This window comes from Xiphias gladius, chromosome 19 (assembly GCF_016859285.1).
Source record: "Xiphias gladius isolate SHS-SW01 ecotype Sanya breed wild chromosome 19, ASM1685928v1, whole genome shotgun sequence".
NCBI lineage: Eukaryota > Metazoa > Chordata > Actinopteri > Istiophoriformes > Xiphiidae > Xiphias > Xiphias gladius.
The window spans coordinates 30,064,329-30,090,832 of record NC_053418.1 but is presented as its reverse complement, the minus strand read 5'-3'; the positions used below and the strand labels follow the sequence as shown (position 1 = coordinate 30,090,832).

The 26,504-nt window shown below is 39.6% G+C and overlaps 1 protein-coding gene across 1 annotated transcript in view; it reads left to right on the top strand.

Moving 5' to 3' along the window:
- The first annotated feature begins 20,232 nt into the window (after positions 1–20,232).
- Positions 20,233–26,504, top strand: part of ptar1 (protein prenyltransferase alpha subunit repeat containing 1) — a 19,341-nt gene continuing 13,069 nt past the window's right edge. The window contains exons 1-3 of the mRNA XM_040154868.1: positions 20,233–20,321; positions 23,259–23,350; positions 26,050–26,116. Coding sequence (XP_040010802.1) covers positions 20,236–20,321; positions 23,259–23,350; positions 26,050–26,116 — 245 coding nt within the window. The 5' untranslated portion in view covers positions 20,233–20,235. The remainder of the gene's footprint in view (positions 20,322–23,258; positions 23,351–26,049; positions 26,117–26,504) is intronic.

The following is a 26,504-nucleotide window of genomic DNA, read 5'->3' as shown; positions in this document are numbered from 1 at the left end:
CTGTCACATGGACAACGACTGGAGAGGAGTTTCTATCCTCAGGACAATACAGATCCTCAACACACACTCTTCATTTTAACAAACTTACACACAGATACAAATAGTTCTACAATACTGCACATACTGTCTGTTTCTGCCACTATCACCTTCACTTGCATGCCAGGTCATTTTAACTGTAAATACTGGTAGATTTGTATGTGTATTTGTTGTATGTATGTAGATTTATGTATATATGTGTGTATGTACTTTATGTATACATATAGATTTGTATATATACAATTCTACATTTGTATATATCTGTACATATATAGATTTGTGTATATATATATATATATATATATATATATATATATATACACACACATATCTATATTATATATATGTAAATAAACATTCTTATATATAGATTTGTATGTAACCATATAGTTTTAGCTTTATTTATTTTATTTTATTTTACCCTATTTTGTCTGATCCTTCTTATTCTTACACAGTAACTGACTAACTGCATGTTTTACTCTGTATCTCTGTGCATGTGACAATTGAAGAGCCTTGAACCTTACCTTGAATGATTATAGCCGCTTTAATGTAACTATTTTATTCATTTAAAAGATACACCTAACAAGGAGAGAATGAAATAAAATATAAACCTGGAATGAGACAAAGTTAAAAGACCCTTCTCCTCTAAGCAGAAAGAAAACATACACGCAGTGCCCAATGATATATCTACTAGTATTTGCTTTATAATATAAGAACCCCTTAAATTTTGTTAGTAAAGAATTGTGAGTGAGATATGTACAGAGTAGGATGTTTTACAGTATAAAAAAACTTGAAGGTGCTCTCTTGTGAACTATGTAATCAAGACACCCTTTCTAACACTGCTTTTCAAACATATCTTTAGCATTTCTGTACTGAAAGTCATCGACCAGGAGTCAGTTAAGGGCAAGAGAAACATCAAGGAGGACATTCAAATCTAACACTGGAGAGCATTTTTGAACACAAACAGGTGTTACACCATAGATGACCACCTGTTATCACACAACCAAAGTTCTAAAGGTGATGATAACTCCATGACAACTGAACAAACATCATATGGTGATGAGGGCCGTGAGGATGCGGTTGTAAGATTAGGAAAAAGCAGGCGAGTTGTCTCCATTGCCTGAAGCTGACCCATGTATTCATCAATATATGATAGGAAAATAGTACTGAGATTTCTTTGATATGTGGTAAACACAGTAAATAGTGCTACATAAAGTAAAAGGAAGATTAAATATGATCTCCAATTGGTGATCGTGACTCACCACCAATACTACAAAACAAAGCACTCTCAAAGCACTATGAAAATAAACAGAGGGATGAACTGTGTTCATGTGGGTTCACCCTGTATATTCCTCTATTTCCTGTTTCAAAATGAGAGTGATTTTTCCAGGGAATGAAACATCTAATGTGAAATATATGTGGGCCTTGCAGGATATATCCAAAGCCAAGGACTCCACTGTTGCCTACTGTGGAAACATATTACACATCTGGATATGGTTATATTCAAAAACACTACATCCCAATACATAATTCTACAAGTCTGCTTCTACTTACTGAGGAAAATATTTACACTGGTACGTACTACCTCCAGGAAATAACTGTATTCCCGCACTCTAAAGGTCACTTCATGTTTCTGTGTACACATGTCTGCAAGGGTCCACAAGGGTACACGTCACGTAAAATTCATCATGCACACACCCTATATGGACATCCGCATGCAGCCCAAAATCCGAGTCTGCATGGATTGTCCGAACTGCGGGCGGCACAACTGTGCATGCACCAGACAAGTAAACTGGATGCTTGTTTCATACAATTCTTCTTCCTGTCAGGAGGTCGCCATCATGTTTTCTAATGAATGTGTGGTATATATTTGCGTATGCATACCCCCAATTTTAGTATGAAAAGTGGCATGTCTGTGTCCACGACTGCAGTCCGCGTCCACCTGAGGTTAAGTGGAAACCATGAACTGACCTTAAGGCCGACATTGACAAAAGCTTTCACTTTCTCCCACCTGCTCAGCTTTTAAATGTTACCAAACAAACTGTCAGCTATATAAATGAAAGCATTACAACCTTAAATGGTGTGACAAATTAACTTGAGTTCGTTGTGACAAAGTTTAGCTTTAAGTAATGGAGGTGGTGACAGACTGAATCAAGTATTCCCCAAGCGGCTTAACGCAGCTGTATGCTCTCCCTGCTGAGATCATTCAGTACTTCAAAACCCTATTCTAGACTCAACTTGACTACTGCTGATACCAGCTCTTATACAGACTTGGTGCCTAGATAGTTCCCATTCATGCTGAACTGCAGCCTTTACAGCAAAGAATGCCGAAGAGACCGTTTGGAAGCTTTGAGGCTCGTTTCATTCATGTACCAGAGTCAGATAGGCCCGGGTTATTTCTTATTTCTGCTACAAGTTGGTAGAGTTTTGTTTATTTACTGTAAAGGCACACAGGTAATGTCAACCAAAATATTATCACAGTAAGTCAAGTAAAAACATTTATTGATTTCATAGGTTATCAGCTTTTTGTTGTATTTTCCGGATAATGAAGCATATTGTTTTACTTCCACTCGATACCTGTATATCATGTTAGTGTGACCTGCACTCTTGTGGCCTGAGTGTGCAATACCCAATACTGGAAAACTCAAAATACTCAATACATTTAGAGGTCCAGACCCACTATATACTGAGAGAAAGAAAAAAAAAAAAACACTCAAATATTCCAGCACTACTCCCCTGAAAAACAAACCCATATGTTGTCTATCCAAGGAGCTTATTACAACAACTTTCAAACCAATAGTCAATGCTGTTACTTAAGTAAGTAATTATTTTAAGCCAAACCATGAAATTTTCCCTAAACCTAACAAAGTAGTTTTTCTGCTAAAACCTGGTATGCACAGTTTTATTATTGTCACCGTGACAACATTCGAAGCAAGTGCTGTAGCCTATGTGCATGTTTTTTTTCCATATTAAAAATGCGTAGTCCTCCTATATGAGTTCAGTTTCAGGGTGATCTGTCTCTGTTCCACCATAGCATGGGGAACATGATGAATTTAACAGGAATGATATCTTTATGATGGTGAGGAGCAATGAACTGCAGTGCGATAAAATATGGGGATTTGGGAAACATATGTGATTAGATATTGATTGGTCATCTTTCTACTACAAACCAGGAGCTGGACCTGAGATATGCAGGGAAACTCCCACTGCGCACCCACTTAAGAGCTTGTGCAAGTCAGAGTGCAATGGACTAAAACTTCTTCAGCCTCACAGATGCTTTGATAGCTGCATTATTTCACATTGTGCAAACATGCAATACACAGACTTGATCATAAATATTAGTCTAAATCCACTAAATATGTCATGTTGGCCTCCAGCGAGATGTGTAGAAATGATGCCCAAGAAATATGGAATTTTCTATTTCATGTAAGAATGGAGCAATTAAATAGTTGCACCATTACTTCAGCAAAACTGCGGAGACTTTTTTATTTGGCAGGCTTCTACAAACCACCTAACACTTGTAGTATTGCAATAGCTGTCTGCCGCCACCCCAGCTCAAGGTGAGATGAACTGAATTTTGATTGTGGTGCTCACTGCATTGAAAGTTACATTAAAAAATTCAACAGTAATGTCTCTTTCTAGAATTAGTGCCATAGTTACGCTTTGAAGGGGGTAGGCTAGTCCGATGTGAGACCAGGGAGGGGGCATCTGGTATAACATTGTGGGAACCAGGGTGGTAGGTGAGGGTAAAATTAAATCTCCCCAGGAAAAAAGCCCACCAGGCCTGGCGGAAGTTAGCCATCTGGTGGAGCAAAGGTGGGAGAGGTTTTCGTGGTCAGTCCATACCGCAAATGGTTGTTCAGCCCCCTACAGCCAATGCCTCCACTGCTCGAGAGGTAGAGCCAGGCGCTCCAATTACCCACATCACAGTTGTGCTCTGCTAGAGCGAGATGCCGTGAGCAGAAAGCAGAGGGGTGCAGCATTTGGTCCTCTGGGGAATGTTGAGAGAAGACAGTCCCTATGCCGGAGTCAGAGGCCTCCACCTCCACCAAAAAACTGCAATGAGGGGTTGGAATGTGTCAGAGCTAAGGAAGAAATGAAGAGCTGCTTGAGATGGGTGAAAACCTTGTCTGCCTCAGATATCCAGGAAAAGGGGGAGACTCTGGACATGAGCTGGGTGACAGGGGCTGCCACTTGGCTGAAACCCCTGATGAAACAGTGGTAGAGGTTTGCGAAGCCAAGTTTTGGTCACTCTACCATGGCCTGGATTATTGCTGGGACTGTCTTCACCTAACCCCGCCCGATAACGTAGCCAAGAAAACTCACAGATGATACATGAAATTCACATTTTTCAGTTTTAACAAACATCTTATTTTCCAACAAGTGATGGAGCACCAACGTGAGCACCAGTGTGTTCCTTCGTGTTCCGGGAGAAAATGATTAGTGCTGTGTCTAAAAAAGGATGCTTCAATTAGTGCACTGACATGTACACATTATGTACACAGTATACTTATTGGCATAGTGCGTGAATTTCAAAAGGGTAGAGTTCTCTCAAATCAAACATGGCCGTTGTGACCATTAGCTGGATTATCGTTCACAGTACCAATTACCATACCAATGAACATACTAATGGCTTCTATCCAACAATAGTATAGTGGTACTTGGTGACAAAAACACATGTATATCTTGCATTTGTATGGTTCAATGTTCATCCTGACATCTGCAGCCTCCTTGATCACCACTTTCACAACTTTGGTTGGACCTCCCTTTCCACTACATGGCCAAGATGGTGAGTGCACCATTCAAGTACTTATAGTGCACTGCATGTTGAAAGCTGTCTTCACTTGTCGCCCTCCCGCATCCGAATTAGATGGCAGGCTTTCCTAATAGGGATTAGGGATACCTCAGTATACATTTTCATGGCCTTTCTCTTGGGATCGGAAGGTTATAGAGATGGCTGGAAGGCAAGAGTGCTGCGGGAAGCAGATCAATTGCCTAGTCATAGGGTAGATGTAGAGGCACAGAGAGGGCTCGCAGTTTACTAAATACCTCTCCTAGGTCATGATAGTCTCACAGAGTAGAGTTCAGGAGGTTCAGGAATGTGGACAGCAGTTCACTGGGGGCCAAGGCAGACTGGAGGCAGTGTGAGTGGCAAAACACACTTTAGCTAACTACAGAGCCTCGGACTAATCAATGTGGGGGTTGTGGATTTTCAGCCAATACTGACCCGGGACCACTGGAGAATGGGGAGAGAGAATGATAAGGGACTGGATGGTCTCATGTTGTTTATCCGACAGGACTAAATGAGGGGCATGGAGAGGTGGATTATCAAAGCCAGCAGCCTACCATTCAGCGTGTTGACATCCTTTGGCCTAGGAAGAGACTCGATGTGAATCCCAGCCTGGGCGGCTAGTGTGGAGTCGATGAAGTTGTTGTCTGCGCCACCAAGTCCCCCAATAGGAGCAGAGGAATTGATTCATTGAGCCACTTAGATGCATTGAATTGAATACGGGAGTAAGGGGTAGAGGAAAAGGTGGAGCTATGGCTCAACAGGACCCCTCCACTTACAGGGAGAGGAGAGGAGGAAGTGACTGGCCTGGCCACATTATATACACACCCCTGATTTCAACCAAGAGGGTTGAGATGGTGAAAGGCGAGCCTGGCCCAAATGCACGAGCTCATCAGTGAAGGCAGGGCGGAAGAGCTGAGGAGAGTACTGATGGAGAGCGGACAGTCATAGGGGACTGAAGCCAGGGCAGGGAGTGAGATGTGGAGACTTGCAGATGGCTAGACCTCTCCCTACAGCGTTTGTGGAGATGATTATTTACACGGATGAAGAGGGAGATTAGGGAGTCTAAATTGTCTGTTTCATCCTTAGCCGCTAGCTCATCCTTGCTATTATGCCCTAACCCATCGAGAAATATTCCCTGCAATGACTCATCATTCCCCCCTCCTCAGCTTTAAGTATTCTGTACTCTACAATATATTCTGCTACTGATTGAGAGCCCCGAAGGGGGAGAAAGCAGTCATTTAGTGTACTCCCTTCCCTGAATTGGATGGTCAAGACTTTTTTTTTTTATTTCAGAGAAAACAAGAGAAGCTGTAAAATGCAAATGGATTAATGTTTTTCCTACAAAGGTGAAGCCCACTGAGAAGGTTTCCCTGTTAGTAACCCCGTAAAAAAAAGCTATATGGGACTTATCTGAAGAGTAACTGGCTGGCTGCTGCTCAAACCCAAGGGAAAATTGGAGACACTGCCGGCAAGCCCCCAAATCTCCAGCGTACCGTTTTGGCATTGGAACAAAACAGTGGGGCTGGAGAGACTGGCACTGGAGAAGGTGTCAGTGGTGCTGGTGGAAAGTTGGCAGGAGGAGAAGCTGCTACCATTGCAGGAATGGCAGAGAGGTGGGAGGAGACCTGATCCACTTGGCTGCTGAGCTGAGAAACACTGGCAGTAAGTGCCTGCAACGTATTGACCACCTCGAGGAGAACCTAATCATGTTGACCAACTAGCGCCCCCTGGGCTGCTAGGGCATGACAGAGTGAGTCGGTGTCTGTCCATAGTGGCCAGATTGTTCAGTTATGGCTCAGTAAGATCTGTACCCAAACACAGACAAAAGATGGCTGAGGATGGAGGTTTATTGTGGAATAAAGTGTGATGGTTACGGTGGTGGAGATGGGAGGCAGGCTGAAGCAGGGGGCAGGCAGGCAGTTGAGTGGAAGAGCTGGCTGGTAGGTTGAGATGGCAAGGGCAGACAAGAAGACTCACTGAAGAAGCAGGTGCAGGGAATCCTTCGCACAGGAGAAACAGTTAATCACAGGCACGAGAAAAAGACACGGTTAATAGTATGCAAGATACAGAGGGTTGTGGGAGACAGGTGTGGAGGTGAAACAGGAGCCAGGTGATGGAGATCCACCCCCAAACCACACACAAACCACACACACACACACACACACACACACACACACACACACACATATCACATCACTAGTTGAACTAAAATTTCATTAGTTAACATGTACGACAATTGCAGCACTTCACACTAGTCAACTAGTTACGCGCATGTCAACTAGTGAGCAGTTTTGTTGAACTAGTGAGATGAAAACACCAACTAGCATGCCAAAAATATTAGCTTGTGCAATAAAAAGACTAACATGTTAAACAAATGTCTCACTAGTTGCTCACAGTTGCTCACTAGTGCTGAGCAAAGCTTAACTAGTTAAAGGAAAGGCCCAACATGTAAGAAAGATGTCCAACATGTTTGGTTTTTCTTTACATGTTCGGTACAGAGACTGACTATTGAGACAAAATGTATTCCACTAGTCTACTAGTGAGGAAAACATTTTTGGACCTAACTACTTCACAAGTAAGAGAACGTGGGTGTAACTAGTTAACTTGTAAGGTCAAAAACCCCAACTAGTGTAACTAGTGGGCATTTTGGCTCCTAATATTTTACTAGTGGCTAATTTTTAACCTCACTTGTTAACTAAAAAGGACAAAAAGAACCTAACTAGTGTAACTAGTGGACATTTGACCCTCACTAGTTAACAAATAAACTGCAACTAGTGACCACTAATGTCACTAGTGCCATTTCAAGATCAACATGTTGCACTAATGGACTGCATGCAAATGAAGCAGGTGAGACAAGGTTTTTGAATGGTCAGTGTTCAGACTGAATGCTGGAAAGTCTTAAAGTGTCCACTCTGAATTGTGATGAGCCAAACTATTTAGCAGCATTCTTTAATGGCAGAGTTATTTTAGCAGTTTTCCATGATTAAAACATCATGTTTGATTAAATGTGATTCATTAGGCTACATTATATTATTAAGGTGAGAAAGAACTATTATCTCTTCCAAAATAAAACAGATCTACAATTCCATATTAAACCCAAATGAACTGAATGGCAGCTTTCCAGTTCCATCAGTAGCCGTGGCTGATATCATTTTTTCACAACACAATACTTAGATTCTTACGAAAACAGACTATGAAAGTGCATCCACAAGAAAACATACATACAAAAAGTAAAAAAACAAATTAATATATAGTGGACTAATTGATACTGAAGCAAGTGTTTCATTGTAGCCGGATCCCTGTTATTTGTAAAACAAAACCTGTTTGACAGCAGTATATTCACCATCCTCCCTCCATTGTGAGTGTGTTTGTGTGTGTTATGATACAATAAATGAAGAATATTCTTATAGATATTTTATAATGTTCTGTATGTTTACTCTTTGGAATTCAAAAATTAAAATTTTTGCTGCTTGACAGCTTTACTAGTGCTTCTGTCTCATGGGTTTGTCAGTCATTTAGTCTGTTTAGACAGCTAATGGAGTCTGGGTCAACATTATATGCTGTATGTCACAATGAGGATCCCATGAAAAACAGAAACTGATCTAATCATGTTATGTTTGATCCCATACAAAAGTTGGTTGAAGGAGTAGGCTGTTGGTTGAATCTGCAAATCCCAAGCATGTAATGATTTACAAACATAAATTACAGCATGATAGACGGACACTTGTGCCAATGTTGCTATCAAGACTTCTCCCCAACCATTCCCTGCATTTTAAATATCACATTCCAGAGACTAAATAAATACAAGAAAGCATTCTCATAATGACAGCATTTTGTGGGTGATTTATAATTACACTTGATACTTTTATCATAATTTCTAAGCTGATATAACTTATGTTTCTTACATAGTTGTGCTATTATCCTTTATTGCTCAGCTTGTAAGTGAACACAGTATGTTTGTTTGATATCACTAATTTATTTGTTGCCTTATTTGTTGTATAAGACAAGTTTTCAATTAAAAAAGTAATGCTATTCATGTCATTTTGTGTCATTTTCTGAGAGCTTGTGTTAGCCGCAGATCAGACCTGCACAACATTTAGGAAGAATTTATGATAATTCAGCCATATTCTTAGTGAATGGCTCTCCTGAGTTCATTCCACAGCATCTCTATTAGGTTAATGTCTGGGCCTATACAAAAGGCGAATTTTCTTTGTATGAAGTCTTTTTTTAATAGATTTACTTAGGTTACTTACTTATTTTTAGGGTCATTGTCCTACTGCATCACCCAACTTCTACTGAGCTGACATTATCCTGTAAGATATCTTGATGAATTGGGGATTCATTTACTCCTCAATGGTGCAAGCTGTCCAGGCCCAGAGGCTATATAATGATGCTCCCTTAACCATATTCTCACCTGTGAAGTGATGTTTTCATGTTGGTATTCAGTGCCTTTTTTACACCATGCATAGTGCTGCATGTTCTTACCAAACAATTCAACCTTAGTTTCATCAGTCCACTGATGTTTTTTTTTTTTTTTTTGGAGAGCAGCAGCTTCCTTTCTGGTGTCCTGCCATGGAACCCATGCTCCATGCACCATGATTTGTGTAAGATAAAACTCATGAACAGGGACGTTAACCAGCTCCAATGATTCCTCTTAGCCTTAGCTGTTGCTCTGGGCTTTTAAAAATTTTTTTTTTTAATTTCACTTAGCATTCTGCGTTGTACTTTTGGAGCAATCTTAGCTGGGCACCCACTTCCATGGAGAGTAGCCACAGTACTAAACCGTCTCCATTTAGACAATCTGACTGACAATCTGTCTTTGAGATTACTATGTTACCCTTTCCAGCTTTATGCAAATCAACAATTCTAGATTGTAAGTCTTCTGAGATCGATTTTTTTGTGAGGCATGGCTCACATTAGCATTTGCTTCTTGTGAACAGCAAACTCTAAATGTTTGAGTTTTTTTTATAAGTCAAAGTAGTTCTAATTTACACCTCCAACCTGGTTTCATTGATTGGACACCAGGTTTGCTATCTCCTGACTCCAACTAGCTTTTGTTGATTACATTAGCCGAGTGGTTCACATACTTTTTCCAACCCACACCGTGATTGTTTGAATCATGTATTCAAAATGGACAACAACAACACAATTATTTTTGTATTATTATTAGATTGTGTTTGTTCATTGTTGTAACTTAGATGAAGATCTGACCATATTTTAAGACAAATTTATTCATAAATGCATATAATTCCAAAGTGTTACCTTACTTTTTCTTGCCACTGCATATCAGTGCCACAGTTTGGATATGATTTGTCGATGCTCTCCAGCTGCTGCTGGACAGGAAGGGGAATAGAGACAGTAATGGCAGTAATATAGTATATCATTTATACATGGTTACTTGTCAACACACTTTTAAAATTAAAAAAGGCTGAAAACCATTACCACTGCATATGGCTTTTATTTTGAATTAGAAAGTGGGTACTTCCTCTCCTGGTTTTTCTGTTGATAAAACATTAATGTGACCATGTTGAAATGAAAGAAAGAAAGTATAATGAAGCAGAGTAGCTGCTTTTCTGTTTTACCTGCTCACAATGGAAAATTGTTACATAGCTTTGTGTTTCACTGTTAAAAAGGCTAAAATGAAAAATAAATCAAGCAGCGAATTCACATAATAAACAACAATTTAATACCTTTTGTTTTAGTGTTGTTCATAGAAAAATATAATTCGGTACACGCATTTTCTATGTGTCTGGCTGTTAAAGGGATAGTAAACTATTCTAATCCGATACACTTTTTGTCAAATTCAGCAAATATCTCCTAATGGTCTGCTAGCTGTCCGTTCTGTGTATAAACGGTTAATCTGGCACATGCTAAAATGCTGAACTCCATAATTTAATCACATTGTCAAGAAGGAGAGAAAAAAACAGCCAAAGAGCACAAGGTCAGACAAAAACAAATGAAAAAGAAGTTTCAGGCAAGGGGGAAGAGCCAAATTAACAATGGTGAGGCTTTCCAATTGTGGAGACAAAGGCATGAAAACAGATGTGGGGGTTTCTCTGTTTCTGCTTGACAGGTGTGTAAAACAGAAGTTTTGCTATGTTTCAAAAAGCCAATAGGTCAGTGTTGTTTTATCCAGTTTGTTTTGTCCCTTTTGTGATAGCTAATCCCAACTGGTTAGTTAGCAAGCAGGTACCTCTAACACATTTGTGTGTCCAGTAACGTTAAATTACTTGCCCACAGACATTCAGGTTACTTTCTTGTTCTCCAAGATATGGTGTTGGTATGATGTCTGGAGCTCATGTACTGGCTATGGGAAACCCTTCCTAGTTGTTAGTGTTGTTGGCCATATGTTTCTATTAATTTGGGGGCGGACCTTCTGAAGGAGCACTGAAGGGAGGGGTTTTTTTTTTTTTTTGCTGTTAAGTAAAAAAATCAATAGTCTTTCTCCAGAATCCTTACTCCTCCTTTAACAACAGCGAAAGCTCATCAGGCTTTATAGGGTTAGATTTTGGCTAGCATTTAGTGCAACTAGTGTAACTAGTGAGGATTTTGGCTTACACTAGTTCAACTAGTAAACATTTTGAGCCTTACTAGTTAATTAGTAAGGTCAAAAGAGGCTTTAACTAGTTAACTGGTGAGCATTTTTGCTTTCAGTAGTTCAATTAGTGAATATTTTTGACCTAACTTGTTGAGTAGTTAAAATGTCTCTCACTAGTTTAAATGTTGGATATTTTGGACTCCACTAGTTAACTAGTAAACATTTTGTGCCCCAGTAGTTAACTAGTAAGGTAAAAAGAAGCTTTAACTAGTTAACCAGTGAGCATTTTTGCCTTCACTAGTTAACTAGTGAGCATTTTGGCTCTCACTACTTAACCTGTGCAGAAAATTGTAGGTCACTAGTTAACTAGCTAGGTGAATAGGTGCTAATAGTTAACATGTCAGAGCTTTTGCAGCTCACTAGTAAGACTAGTGTGGCGCGCAGCGTCACTAGTAAGACTTTTGTAAGTATGTTAATAGTAAGGCTGACTAGTAGCGTCACTAATAAAGATGAAAAGTAAGACTTTTTGTTCAACTAGTAAGACAAATGCCGCACTGGTATGACCAAATGCCCAACTAGTGCTGACAAAGACCAAACTAGTGGAGGAAACTGACATCTGATATCAAGGATATGGAATAAATGCTCAAATGGATTTCCATACCTTTTTGCCTTTTTGCCTTTGCCTGGTTGGTCAAATGGACAATTGATTTCCACAAAGCTTAAAGGTCAGGTTCACAAATTTTCAAGACCATTCAGTGCCCATATGTACACTGAAACACTTTAGCTTGGTTAAATCATACCTCCTGCTCATACTGACAATTAAAATATCCCTGTGTTTCTAATGTAAACAGTGGGACAAAAGCAACACTCATTTTTCTGTGCAAAATGTGTGCAAATTTTATCAGAAGATAATGAGGCTTCCTCAGGTGGATATTTTCCAAAGTTAGTCTTTTAGTGTGACATTCCCTCTTTGTCTTACTATCCTCACTGCACCTAAACACAGAAAACTGAGGGGAAATCTGTACTAAAAACTAACTTTAGAAGCTACCCATGTTGCTTTTTAACTTTCAACTAACTACTGAAGCTCATTAATCTAAAAAAACTTTGGAAAACCTTTTGCACAGAACAAGAACTGGATTTTGTCCGCCATGTCTGTCACTGGAAGCATGTTAGGAAAATATCTTTTAATGGCTAGGATATCGTAGCTAGCAAACTGTTTCAAAGTACGTATAGGCATGTGAGTATTAAGACAAAATTGGAAAAACTGTGAAACTATAAAGAATTTTGGAACTTTAATATGTCAGAATTGACCATGAACAACATCTCACGATCCTTAACATCTGTGGTACTTGGTGTCTATTCAGTCAGCTGTCATGACATAGTTTAGGTTATTTACAAGTAACACTCAGCTGAGTGTAGAATTGGAAGTTAATTTGGATTGTGGTCACAAAGGCACATCAGTTACACTTGAGGAGCTTAAATCTTAAAGATCTCTGTAATAGCTTAAAGGTGGCACTGGAAATAGTCAGACAAATGTCCACACAGAATTTCTAAGCATCTAATGTCCACGCAATTTGAAAGAGGACGTTCAGCTTTAGGCTCTATCCTATACCTAAAGTGTTCAAAAGTTCTGTTCTGTTGTATATCGATTAAAGTATCCTGGTTGTTGTGCTGATCATACTGGCAAAACTCAGTGCTACCTGATTTCCAGATTAAGTGAACATTCAAAAGACCCATTAGTGCCATATATGAACGCATGGAATTTAAACATTTAACAGACATTGTAAAATGTCTTCATAGCTTGGAATTGCAACTTGGAGACAAGATGTGGGCAACTCATGTGGTGGACAATCACCTACAGACAATATACCATAACTCAGAAATAACTGATCAAAGTAAATGTTGGGACATATTACTGCTTTAAAGAACCCTTCGTGTTCAGCAGATATAAACCTTCCTTGAACAGTGGTTTAAAAGCCTCCAAAGAACTGAAGTTGTTTGCATAATGTGAGTTTTGTTTGTTGGTAGACTTGTTCAATATGAACTGCGCAGATAAATTCCAGTGACCCCCCGACCTATAGCACAGGTTTTTGCAGTACAAGCCAGGGCAAATTTTGCATGTGTTGGATCTAGATATTTGTGCTCCAGGAGACCCAACCCCTTGTCTTTCTCTCTCCCCTTGTATGAATTGTGTCCTTGTCTCTTTTCACTCTGTGGGAGTGGTGTGCTTGAGTTTTGCCTCATGTAGGTTTTTGTGTAGTCTGTCGTCCTCCCAGGTCTTCATGGTGGAGAGATGGTTGTGTGGCTCAGGTTCAATATGTTTGATGACACCTGGAAGTTGCTCAACATCCTCCTGGATCACATTCTTCATTAATGTTTACAATATATCTTTAATATTGCCATCCAGATTTTTCAGATTGTAATTTTACAGTTGTTATTTTAGTGTATTCTATACACTCAATCTGGTGCATGTACACAGGGGGGCACTATGCAGGAGCAGACACCAATCAGGTGAGAGCCACAAAGCAGACTTGTATGGGATGAACTGTGCCTCACCTGACTGATAAAAGTCACGATTGGCCACACAACATTTATTCTGTTAACAGAATAAACCTTCCTAGTGCAAAGTCTGACTAATAAATTCAAAATCTCTCCAATGAAAGTAAAAATGAAGTTTCAATAAAATGCCATGTTGTTGATTCTGCATCTAAACCAATCAGCTGACAGATCAGGAGAGAGTCAGGCAAAGCAGTGGAGAGCAACTGCAGCGCCTGGCTACAAAAACTGCAGCTGCCTTGATCTCATGAAGTTATTGTTCTTTACATTGGCATGAGGTCAGCGCAAGTCAGGATCAAGTCAGACAGAAGTGTAACCAGCTGCATTGCATTGCAGTTGCTGGTGATTGAATTTGCTCAGGCCTGGATCATTTCAAAAGAGCCTAATTTGAGTTGTTGGTGTAAAACCTAACAAATGGTGTAAGTCTGTGACATCATGAACCTTGCTGATGTACCTGAGCAATCAGCTGACACATCTGGTATTTATTCGCTACCGTTTACTTTTTACCTCTGCTTGCTCCTGATGATGGTTTTGAAGTAAAATCAAAAGCTTGAAAAAAATGCCACATGCCTCTGTCCTTCTTTGGAGTAACTTTTTCTTAAATGTATTTTGTATATCACAGCGTATTCTAAGCTATTAAACTTTTCTGATGCTCTTGAAAGTTTATTTCAACCAATGTTAATGTTTGTAAACAAAGCAGGGCAACTAATCATATTTCAAAAGTTATTGAGACACAATGTACATTACAAGCATCTTAAAATTGTATCACATTGTATAAGACTTACAATACAACAAAACAAACTACTGAATGTTAGAGTTGCAAATCTCCTTACAGTGTCAGCTGCTGCAAATGGCTGTTTGTTTCCACTTTCTGAGCTCAGTTTGTCACCCATCCTCAGTGACAAAGAGAAGATGGTAATGATGGACATAAAAACTGATTCACTCTGTTTCTCAAACTGAAGCAAATATTGTTCATTGATCAGTGAGCCAACTTATGTAGCTAATAGCTAACATTATGTGACTAACATAGTAATGCATACTATTAAACTATTTTGAAACATGATTCCTCATGATTGTTATGGGGTTTTATTTCTCTTTTGGTTGCCTGTTTTTTTTTTTTTAAATGACATTATAATCCTAGAGACCTGAGGTTTTTCCTGCAGGATAATGTTCAGTGCATACCAAATATATGGAAACCAATTGCTGCTTAGGGGATAGGAAAATATTTAAAAACCAAAAACTAGACTGTGCTTTGAAAAACAGTAATGCTTGTCAACATGGATATTATCATCACTTGAGTTTACTTGACATGAAACTTATTCATTCATATTGCAGTCTGTGTATCATAACAAAACACAGCTGTAGTTCCAGTGTAATTAAGAGTTCCCCCAGAGTCTGGCATCTTGACGAGAAGCTCAGCAACGGTTTTGATAGTTTCCCCTCAACAGTTTTCCTCATAGTTTGACCAGACATGTAGTGGAGAGTAATACCTAAACTCACTGTACATACCCATCATTACATTCAAAATACAATAAAATGAACAGTGTAAAATGCATACCCATGCAGTAACTACACTGTAAAATGCAGTGTAGTGAATGCAGTGTTCATTACACCCCCGCATACAACACTGTTGAGATTGTACTGTTCTTAAAGCCTTGCCAGGAAAAAAGAAGAATTCAGGAAATATGCTTATTTTCTTTCAGAGAGTGAAATGTTCAGGTAGATATCAGTCACATGTCTGTGTGTTATGGAGTCAGGACGTAGTTAGCTAAGCTTAGAATAATATGTGGAAGCAGGGGTTAACAACTGGCCTTGTTCTGTCAAAAAAAAAAAAAAAAAAAAAAACACCTAACAACATCTCTTAAGCAAAGCTAAGCTAAAACAAAATTTTCATGACAGTAGAAGTAGCAAATCTCTCTTATATTCAGGTAGCGCCCTGTCTGATTTTGTGCTGCCTGTCTTTCCTGGGTTGAAAGTCTGTCTCCTGCATCTTGTTGCACGCTACCTTGACATGTTCACCTTCTGCATTCCTTCCTGTCTTTAGCATTAGGATTAGTCCTTTGAACTGACAGTAAACATGTCAAATTTGCAGTATAGAGGAAAAACATCTGTAGTCAAATTCCCATGATTATTTGAACCCTGATGCTATGCCCACAGAATCTGTGGTTTAAACTGTACCCGTGGTTGAGTCTGAGCCCAGTTGCTATGTCCTGTATAAATCACCTAAACTCCTGTAGAGGTTTAATTTAAACCTGCTGCTGACCTGGTTTAACTGATCCTTAGGCTAACTGAGACTCACTTCATCTCAAAAAAGTCTACTGTGTGGCTCTCTCCTGATTGGTGTCTGCTGCATAGTGTCCCGTGTGTACATGCACCAGATGACGAGTTTACAGAATAGACTAAAATAACAATTGTAAAATTACAATCTGAAAAATCTGGATGGCAATATTAAAGATATATTGTAAACATTAGTGAAGAATGTGATCCAGGAGGATGTTGAGCAACTTCCAGGTGTCATCAAACAGATTGAACCTGAGCCACACAACCATAACTCCACCATGAAGACCTGGGAGGAGGACAGACTACACAAAAACCTACATGAGGCAAAACTCAAGCACACCACTCACACAGAGTGCAAAGAGACAAGGACACAATTCATACAAGGGGAGAGAGAAAGACAAAAAAGTGGGGCTGGGTCTCCTGGAACACAAATGTCCAGATCCAACACATGCAAAATTAGCCCTGGCTTGTATTGCAAGAACCTGTGTTATAGGTCGGGGGGTCACCAGAATTATTTCCTTAAATCATATCGGACAATCAGCGCTGTATTGCACAGGGTAATGACTAGATGGAAGTACAATCAGGACCAGCAGTGCAACCTGAACCTTTCAACTCACTGAGGTCAGTGCAGTAAAGCTTTTAGAAGATTTAGTGGAGTTACTCTATAAGATTTAGCCTATTGAAACCATAAATACTGTAAATACACACCAATATTTTCGCATTGTGGTCAGTTGTTGACATACTATTTTTGTCTGGACCAGAGTACTGGACTTGGATGAGCCCACAGACCCATGGTCTGCCCAATCAGTATGGTCTTCATTCTTAGACACCAAGGCAAAAGTAACCTAAGAAACCAAGCTGGACCTTAGAAGCAAAGCTGGAAAGGATTGTGCATTTCTCATTTAACCCATGCAAGTAAAAATTAAAATTACAAAACAACATCTGGCCAGAGATTAATGGATGAGGGATATAAATGGCCATGTGCGTGTAATGAAACATCTAGGTTGCAAATTGCCCCGCTAATCCTGTCATGGATTAATCCAAGATTCAATACAAAAAGAATACATGCGGAAATAAGTGGATTTATGAAATTTTAACACTCTAAGTCTTTGATGTGAATTGACTTTGGATTTAGATAATTTATAAGGCTTTTCAAGGACCTGTGTGGATTCTGTTGAAGACAATATATTTTTGTACTGCCTTCCATTGCTTACAAAAGTAGAAGGAAGCAGGATGAATCAATGGGTTTCATGGTTTCTGGCCAGCAAACAGTTGACTCCCCCACTATAGTTCTGCCAAATCAGGATAACACACATTTTCCACAGATGCTCTTCATCTCTTATGAACATTGTTTGAAAGTGAAGTTGCAGACTGTACTGAGTTTCGGGTGGGGGAGTGAACGAGAGACTGTCAAGCTGTTCCATTTCCAAAACACTTAGTCTTTTCAAGAATAAAAAAAAAAAAAATTAGATCACATCCGGGATTGTCTGTCTGTCTCAGTGTTGCAAGCACCGATTTTTTTTAATCTTATCTTCAGTGAGTCATCTCAATGGGGGATTTTTGGATCAGAAAACACTGCAAACCTGGATTTACATGGCAAAATAGATACACTGTAGGAGGAAATTTTCAGGAAGGTTGCGTTATTTTGGACATGATGCAATTATGCATTAGATAATTCTGTAGATAGTATTTATACTGCATTGCTTTTTAGTAAGATTCTCTGATTTCAAAAAGAACCCTAGCCACAGATCCCTCCCCTCTGGCAGGTCGGTTGTGTGCTTTATACAGTCCTGGTTTAAATTATTGGCACCCCTGAATTTTAAGTACAGAATTTTGAATTTCTACAGAAATTTAAAAAAAAATTAACCAATTTTGTATAATCAGTAAAATGTCCAAAGTTATTGATCAACAACAACAAACAATGCCATATGAAATTTCATATGAAATAAAAAATACAGACAGACAAAATGTAAGCTTGACACAATTATGGACAGGCTATTGATGAATTTAAATTAGTTCCTCAAACAGAATGAAAAACAAGTAAGACTCACCTGTGCTCAATTTTCAGTGTTCACATGACCTGAATTAACCAATAAATGATGGTTTTACTGCAAAAAAGGGTACTGATCATTTCAAATTTCTTTTTCACAATCAGAAAGATATGGAAATCCCTGTATCAACAGTTCGTAATGTTATCAGGAAGTTTCACAGTCATAAAACTGTTAAGATGCTTCCAGGACGTGGTGCTAAGGAGAAACTCAATGAGACAAGTGTGTGAAGCTTAATGTGGATTGTGAAAAAAAAAAAACATCACACAAGACATCTAAAGAGCTTCAGGCTGACTTGAAGCAATCTTGAGTGGTGGTCTAAGTCCAAACCATACACCGCACACTAAACCAAGTAGGGCTCCAAGGGCGAAGGCCAAGGAAGACACCACCACTGAAAAAACGGCAAAAATGTTCATAGATGCGCCACAGTCTCTCTGGGATAATGTTCTATGGAGAGATGAAACCAAAGTAGAGCTCTTTGGGAATGCAGTGCTTCAGTTTGTTTATGGGTGACGAAATTAAGCCCATAAGGAAAAGAACACCCTAGAGCTGAAATATGCTATTGCACAAAGGACTCCTGCAAACTTAAAATAGCTTGAACGCAAAGCAATGGAAAAGTGGCAGAAACTACCAGCGGACAGCTGCAAGGAGCTTCTAGATGGCTCCAAGAAACTTTTAGAGGCTGTCATTGTTGCCAAAGGTGCTGCAAACCAATATTACTGAAGGGTGCCAATAATTGTGTCTGGGGTACATTTTGTGTTTGTACTTTTTAAGTTTTGTTTTTAAAATGTTCTTTAAAAACAATAACCTTTCAATAACCTTAGACATTTTATTGAAATATTGTGATTATACAAAATTGGTTAATTTCTATTTATTTCTCAAGATATTCTAAATTCTGTACTTACTATTCAGGGGTACCAACAATTTTAACCAGGACTATACAGGTTTTCCCTGTTGAATGGGAACACAGACAAAGGTAAGACCTATTAATGTCAACACTTTTAACACACAATTACAATCAAAATTACAAATACTGCTACAAAGATGGGTTACATTAGATTGTATGCTAGTGAGCCCCATCCTCTCCACCTTAGTGCCTTCAGCACCTTTATATTTGAGCAAGGGTGAATTACCAACCCAGGCCCCCAGATCTTCAGGGGCGCAAGGGTCCCAAGGGCCCTATGTTGTAAATAGGTTTTGGAAAATATACACTCACTGAACACTTTATTAGGAACACCTGTACACCTGCATATTCACACAATTATGCAATCATCCAATCATGTGGTAGCATTGCAATGCATAGAATCCTACAGATAAAGGTCAGGAGCATCAGTTAATGTTCACATCAAACATCAGAATGGGGAAAAAATAGATCTCAGTGACTTTGACCACGGCATGATTGTTGGTGCCAGATGGGCTGGTTTGAACCAAACAACCCAGCCTTACAGATCAGTTACAATGAAATTTTAAATAAATATCACAGTAAAATTAGGAACAAAAAAACAATTTATACAAACATGAAACTTTAAGATATTGAGAATGCCATTAACCAAAATCAATTCTGGGATATGTGGAACAATTTCAACACAAAGCAACCACAAGCATTACCCATCCAAAATACTGACATCTGGAGGGCACACTTTGAGAAAGAACAAGGAGTACAGCAACAGCTGTTATAAATTATATTTTGATGTTTGGACAACATTGTTTTTTGAAGTTGAAATAATAATAATAATAATAATAATATGTTATGTAAAACATTTCAATTAATGACTCTTCTCATAATATATTATATATTTATTATTTTACATAATTAATATAGGTATAAAATGACATAATATTCTTTTAATTTAATTACAAGACGTACAAATTTACCAATGAGCCCTGGCAGTATCTTTGCCTATGGCCTCGTCAGGCTTCCGTATTATTACCTTTTAAACCGGAAAAAGTTATTAGTCCATGTGACGTCACTGGGTGCCCTAAAGATGGCGGAGTCCGAGGAGGAGGTGGACGTCTTGGTCCAGAGAGTTGTTAAGGACATCACTAATGCCTTCAAGAGAAATCCCAACATGTAAGTATAGCTTACTGTGAAGAAACCAGGCAGATTGGAGCGGGGGCTGTCACATCCAGTGGATCCCAAGCCAAGCTTGATCCAGCTATTTAACTGTGTAGGCTTGGATTATCACCTGAAATCACAGCAAAGTTGACAGTTTAGTCAACTAGCTCAGTTGATTGTTTATTCTGTTAAATATCTAGATAAGGGCTTTCTTCGGAGCACCCCCGAGAAAACTGTTTCTTATTAGCTAACTAACAAAATATATCAAAACGCTGTGTTATCTGGTGTTGTCAGCTCGGTAACCCTTTGACGTGTTAAAGCGACTGTCAAAACTATACCACATCCTGCATGGGCCACTATCATTAGCCCATTAACGGCGAGCTTAAGTAATTTATTAATTAATTCGTTTCGTACATCTTTTTATTTGAAATTTTGTTAGCTGCTATGCTTACGTGTTATGGGGCTGTCTCGGTCTCTTTAATATAAATACACTCGTGTCAGGCTGTTAGGGTTAACAAATGACAGCCCTGTGCTTTCACAAGCTAACGTTACTTATTAACGTTTAATCCGTTTCTGTTACAAATAACAAATGAAGAAGGCATGTAGACTGTGAGGGATGAGCTGTGGAGACCAGGGCCAGAAACACTCGAACAGAAATCGGTTAGGGTATTTTTTAAGTGGCTTAAGACCGCCATGCACTGAGTGATGTTGGACTGTCCTAAGTGAAAGGTAAGAACCATCAGAGAAACATAGTGAAATCTTTGGTTGTTGATCAAAAACAGTGGTCCATAAACAGCCAAATTAGAGCCTTTGAGGACAAAGACACCCAACCAAAATTGTGGCACTGATGTGAAATTAAGGACCACATTCTCACGATGTAACTTCCTAGGACCCCACATCTTCAAACCAACCAATATGGCATAAAATACCACTTTGCCTTTTCCTGTATGTATTTATGGCAAGCACCATTTTTTTAATAGAGTAAAAAATAAAAAAAAAAGTTTCAGCGCTACAGTCAAAGATTTTTTTGGCCTTATTTTTGCAGCAGACGGATGATGCAAGTTGTGTCTCTCTGCTTGCTTATATTTTTTTTTATTTACTTCATCATGCTAAGATTCACCAGGCATTCATCACAACCTCTTGATATGCCTCCAAAAGAATATCCTACAGTCTGACACAGATTCATCTGTGACCAAGATTGTACTAGACCTATCTCACACAGTTTGACATCATATGAAATGAACCTGTTAATTGCACAGTAGAAAGGAACTTAGTCAAAAATCCCAAAACAAAACAAAATGAAAAAAAAAAAGAATGCAAGAGGACCAACCTGGACTATTTTGCTTTTGAGCAAAAGGTCTTTCATAAATCATAAAGACGGTCTTGAGAATGGACTTGATATTAGAGCCTTTAGAGCATTTATACACTTTAGTGAGTACAGAAGGAAGGGGTCGCTGTGTAACTGTTCAAACATATAAGACACACACACAGGAATTGTTTCACCGCAGTTACAGGGCCAAAGGCTGTCTGCCTGGCATCGTTTTATCCCTGAAGGTCAATGGAACAGTGAGCAATCAGTGCATTCCTTAGATTAATATAACTACCGCATAAAAGGTGAATAGTAAAATGTGAATAGTATTAAAATTTTCCATTAAATTTCCCCCTTTGAGCATTTTATACTGGCACAAAAAGAAAATTTTAACCTTAGCATCTATGGGGTATATGTAAGAATAGAGCAATAGAAACATGGTGTACAAATAACATGAATCTTAAAGTGTCTGTGGTCAGTTTAGCATGTAAGACATAATAAAAAACTCATCCAATGATAGAACAGTAAATAAAATGCAAGATAATGTTTTTGCGAGATTACAGGTCTCTTGGTTATAGCAAGCCATTACAGGTTTGAATACATCAAGGACACACTTCAATGGTAATATGAGTAAAACAATCAACAATATTTCAAAGACTACTTTTGCATTAAGAAAGCAAGCCATCATTAACAGCAGTCATCATTAGCAGCATTTACACACATTCATAACACATGTTCCCCTTCAATCCCTTTGTTGGGCTTCCTCCCAGGAAGTTAGCATGTCTCTTTCCCCTTCGGTCTTATTGGGGAACTGGAGCTGGTGTGTTGGCTGGGGCTGAAGCACTGTTGGTGACATTGTCATGTCCTTCCTTCCGGCGGGCGATGTCACCAGGGGTGAAGTGGAGGATGGGAACGACGACGATGTGTGCGATGAGGAGGAGAATGCAGAATACTCCTCACAACCCACATCCCAGTTGTCTCAACAGGTACCATGGTCTTGGCTGCCCAGGTGGTGCCATCGTACCGTCACCTATTCATCACTCTCGTACCCTAATCCTCAAGTGTCCTTTGCTGAAGCTTGGAAGACAAGTGGGCCCCATATGCTTACCGTCCTTCCCTCACTACACACAAGAGGCAGGTTTGAGTGAGGTGCTTTCAGTGAGGCAGATGCACAGTTGGATCAGGAACTCTCTTGCAGTGGCTAGCTTGTATCCACATGGCTCTCTCTGCAATCTTCCTGGCGGTCTCAGTCGTCAGTAGCACTTTGAATGGACCATTCCACCTTCGAGCTCTCTAGTTCTTCCTCTTCAGGTCCTTCACCACAATCCAAGCGCCAGGTTTCAGGTCGTGCAATGGTGTTGGTAGGGCACATTACAAAGCACAGAGGACAGGTTTTACACAATAACACAATGTTTCATCTTCACATTGGCTGGCGATTGAGAGTTGCCTTGTAACTGGTCCAATTCCTGTGTTCGATGGTCTGCCAAACAGGATCTCAAAAGGGCTTAAACCATTGTGAGATCTTATTCTTGCTCTCATTTGCATCAAAACAATTGGTAATGCTTTTGTCCACGGCAGTCCTGTCTCATCACAACATTATGCAAGTTTGTTTTTGAGGGTTCCTTTTTTTTTTTCCTCAACAGCACCACCACTGGCTGGATGATAAGCACAGTGTTTTTTCATGTCAATGACAAAATACTCACCAACGCTCTTCAGAGCAGGACTGACAAACGAGGTAACATTATCACTGCTGATTTTAAGTGGAATTCCCCTTTTGGAATGTTCTGAGTAACTAAAGCCTTAGGTACTGCTGCTGCATCCTGTTTAGCTGTTGGGAAAGCTTCAATACATTTAGAAAACCTGTCGACGATGACAAGACAATACTTTTTCCCTTCACTTGGTATTAACTCAATAAAATCCATTTATAGATTGTCAAATGGTTTATCTGGTGGTGGGTGAGTTGCTTAATCTGTCTGGATACCTCTGCCTATATTGTTAGTAGTACAAATAACATGACTTTTGAGAATCCTTTTGTGAACCAATATTTTTGAATCTCGTTTAACCTCCCCCCTTTCGACACATGGTCCTTCCCATGTGTCAACTTAAGATAGTGAGGAAAAAGATATTTAGGTAAACAGGGTTTGTTGTTTGGTCCAAACCATACACAATCAGTGTATGTGCAGCCACTTCTCTTTCAGAGTGTCTTTTCATCAGCAGAGGCTCTCTGCTGTATATCCTGCAAGTCAGCTGTGGGAGTCAAGGGTGTCTTATCAGGTATAGAACCACACTGAGCAGTCATTGTCTGTTTTTCAGCCTGCTTGGCAGCTGCATCTGCTTTTGCATTCCCCTTTGAAACAAGGTCTGTTGTTAGTGTGAGCTTCGCATTTACAGACAGCAAGCTGTTTTTGGAGCTGGATGGCATCAAGCAATGCAGAGAAAACTTGATGATGTGCAATGGGTTTGCCGGATGAGATTAAATAGTTTTTTCATCAGTGTGCCAAAATCATGAACAACACCAAATGCATATCTGCTGTCAGTGTAAATTGTTGCTGTTTTAACTTTTTCCAGTTTGCATGCTTCAATCAATGCTTTAAGTTCAACTGCTTGCACAGAATAGTTGGCAGGTAACGGTTGTGAAATGAGGGTGTCAAACAGAGTCACAACAGCATTATTCTGGATTGCAAGAAACCGATCTATCCACAAACAGTTCCAGGTCAAGGTTCACAAGGGGTGTTTCCTGCAAATCAGGTCTGGGTGAACACACTTCAGTTATGGCAGCATCACAGTCATGTAAACAACCATCTTCTGGAGTGGGAATAAGAGTAGCCTGGAAGAATAGTACATTTCTAGCAAAACAAAGAATTATCGTATCTTAACCATCTGGCTGCTGACAGATGTGATATTTTTTGTTCTATAGGATGAATGAGACAGTATATGGAACCAGCAGAGTCAAGTCAGAGTAACCCGTAATGTCGCGTGAGTCTGAAACAGTATTCTCAGCAGCACTCCATGTTCTTGTAAGAGTACTGATGTAATACAACCATCCTTCTTGTCCATGGTCTGGGTAAATGGTCTCGTGGAGTCAGGCAAGCCTAATGTTGGTGTGGTTTGCAGCGCTGTTTTTAGGCCTTCAAATGCATCAGAAGCTTCTGTTGTCCATTCAACTTTGTCATTTGCCGTGGTTTTGACAAGACCTGTATGAGGATTTAGGTGTGATCACAATGGGTTCTACACCCTTCATTAGTCCTACGTCATATTTGTTTTGGTCCCAAAGGGAATTTCGAACCTCACTCAATTCAGGAATGTGTGATATGTCTGACACGAAAAATGAATTTGAGTTAAATGTGTATTTTCTTTTTCGTTTCATGAAGTCAGGAAGTGTGTAATCTTCCTCTGGTGCCAGCTCTACTGTGTGTTGTTCATTTACCACTGATGAGAATTTTTTGTGGTGCACCCTTAGGCCTGTGTGATAGTCGACTTCTGGATCTGATGTCTTTTCCCAGCCTGTGGCATTATTGCACTTCCTAGTCCAGGGTCCCAGGTCCTTCCAGTGTTTGTCTTTGAGTTTCATCAGTGACACATGTGGGTCACAACCAATGATCTGAAACAATCTTTGAAAAGTTATTTCAGGCAAGACAACAGAGGCAGCACAGAGATGACTCCTCCAATAGTTAAGTTAATTCTCAGTATGTCATTTCCACTTCCTCTTTACCATTTCTCTTCCTAATCTATGTCCTGTCCAAATTAAAAATGCGATGTGCAGTGTAAGTCTTGAGGCTTCATGTGTTCTGTGTCTGAGGATATGGTGAGTTTTGCTGCAGCTTGTGTTAATGCATCATTCACAGAACTGAGTGCTGTCTGAAGAAACTTCCACTGATAAGCATACGGTACACTGTCTGGTTAGTGCTTCACAAAGGAGTCTTCAGATGTCACTCTGGTGACTATGATCCCCTCTGGTGTTGACACAGGCAATGCCCAACTTGCATATCAAATCTCTGCCAATCAGATTTACAGGACATAAGGGAGACAGTAAAAATGCATGTTTAAAAAAAAATTCTTGTTCATCTTGGCATTGCAATGGGGTTGTGAATTTTTTTTATCACGGGCTGTCCCGATGCTCCCACAGTTTTAACATCTTGCGCTCATTTTGGGTGTTGTGTCGAATTCAGACCAATGGATGGCAGATTCAGTGGCACCAGAGTCGACAACAAATGAGATCAGTTTGCCAAGCAAAGTAACAACTCTCGTTTGTCTTGGCATGTTTTATATGGATCACTTGAGTATTTACCATTTACCATATAATTCAACAATTTTCTCTTTTCCTGTCTTATATTTAGCTGTATCAAAATTTATTGCATCAGCTATCTACTGATTTGTGTCCTGTATATCCATGTTATGTGTGTCTTTGTTAGTGTTCTCACGTTTGATGTGTAGGTTGCACATTTGTTGCCTCGGGTGTGGTGTTGCCAGGATCCATCACCGCCCTTGACTCTGCCTCCTGGTATGCTGTTCGATGAGTGATGGTCTGCCAGAGTCCCATGTGACACACACGCTTTAACATGTCACTGATCTCAGGCTTGATGATATTAACTGGCAGGGAGGAGCTGATGGGGCCGACCGTCCCACAGTGTGGTTAGTTTGTTTGTTCTTTCCCCAAAGTCAATTCCCACTGCTCCCACTTGCTCTATTTGTTCCTGCAAATGCCGATAGGGAAGTGGGTGATGTTGAGGAAGTGGTGGTGGAACTAGGATGGGCCATAGTTGATTTTGATTCTGAGGCTGATCTTGTTGCTGCCATTGCTGGCGTCTTCCTGGTGAAGCAGAGTCCAAATCAGGATCTAGCTTAACACACTGAGACACACCCGTAAGCGGAGTTCTCCCTGCTTTAGT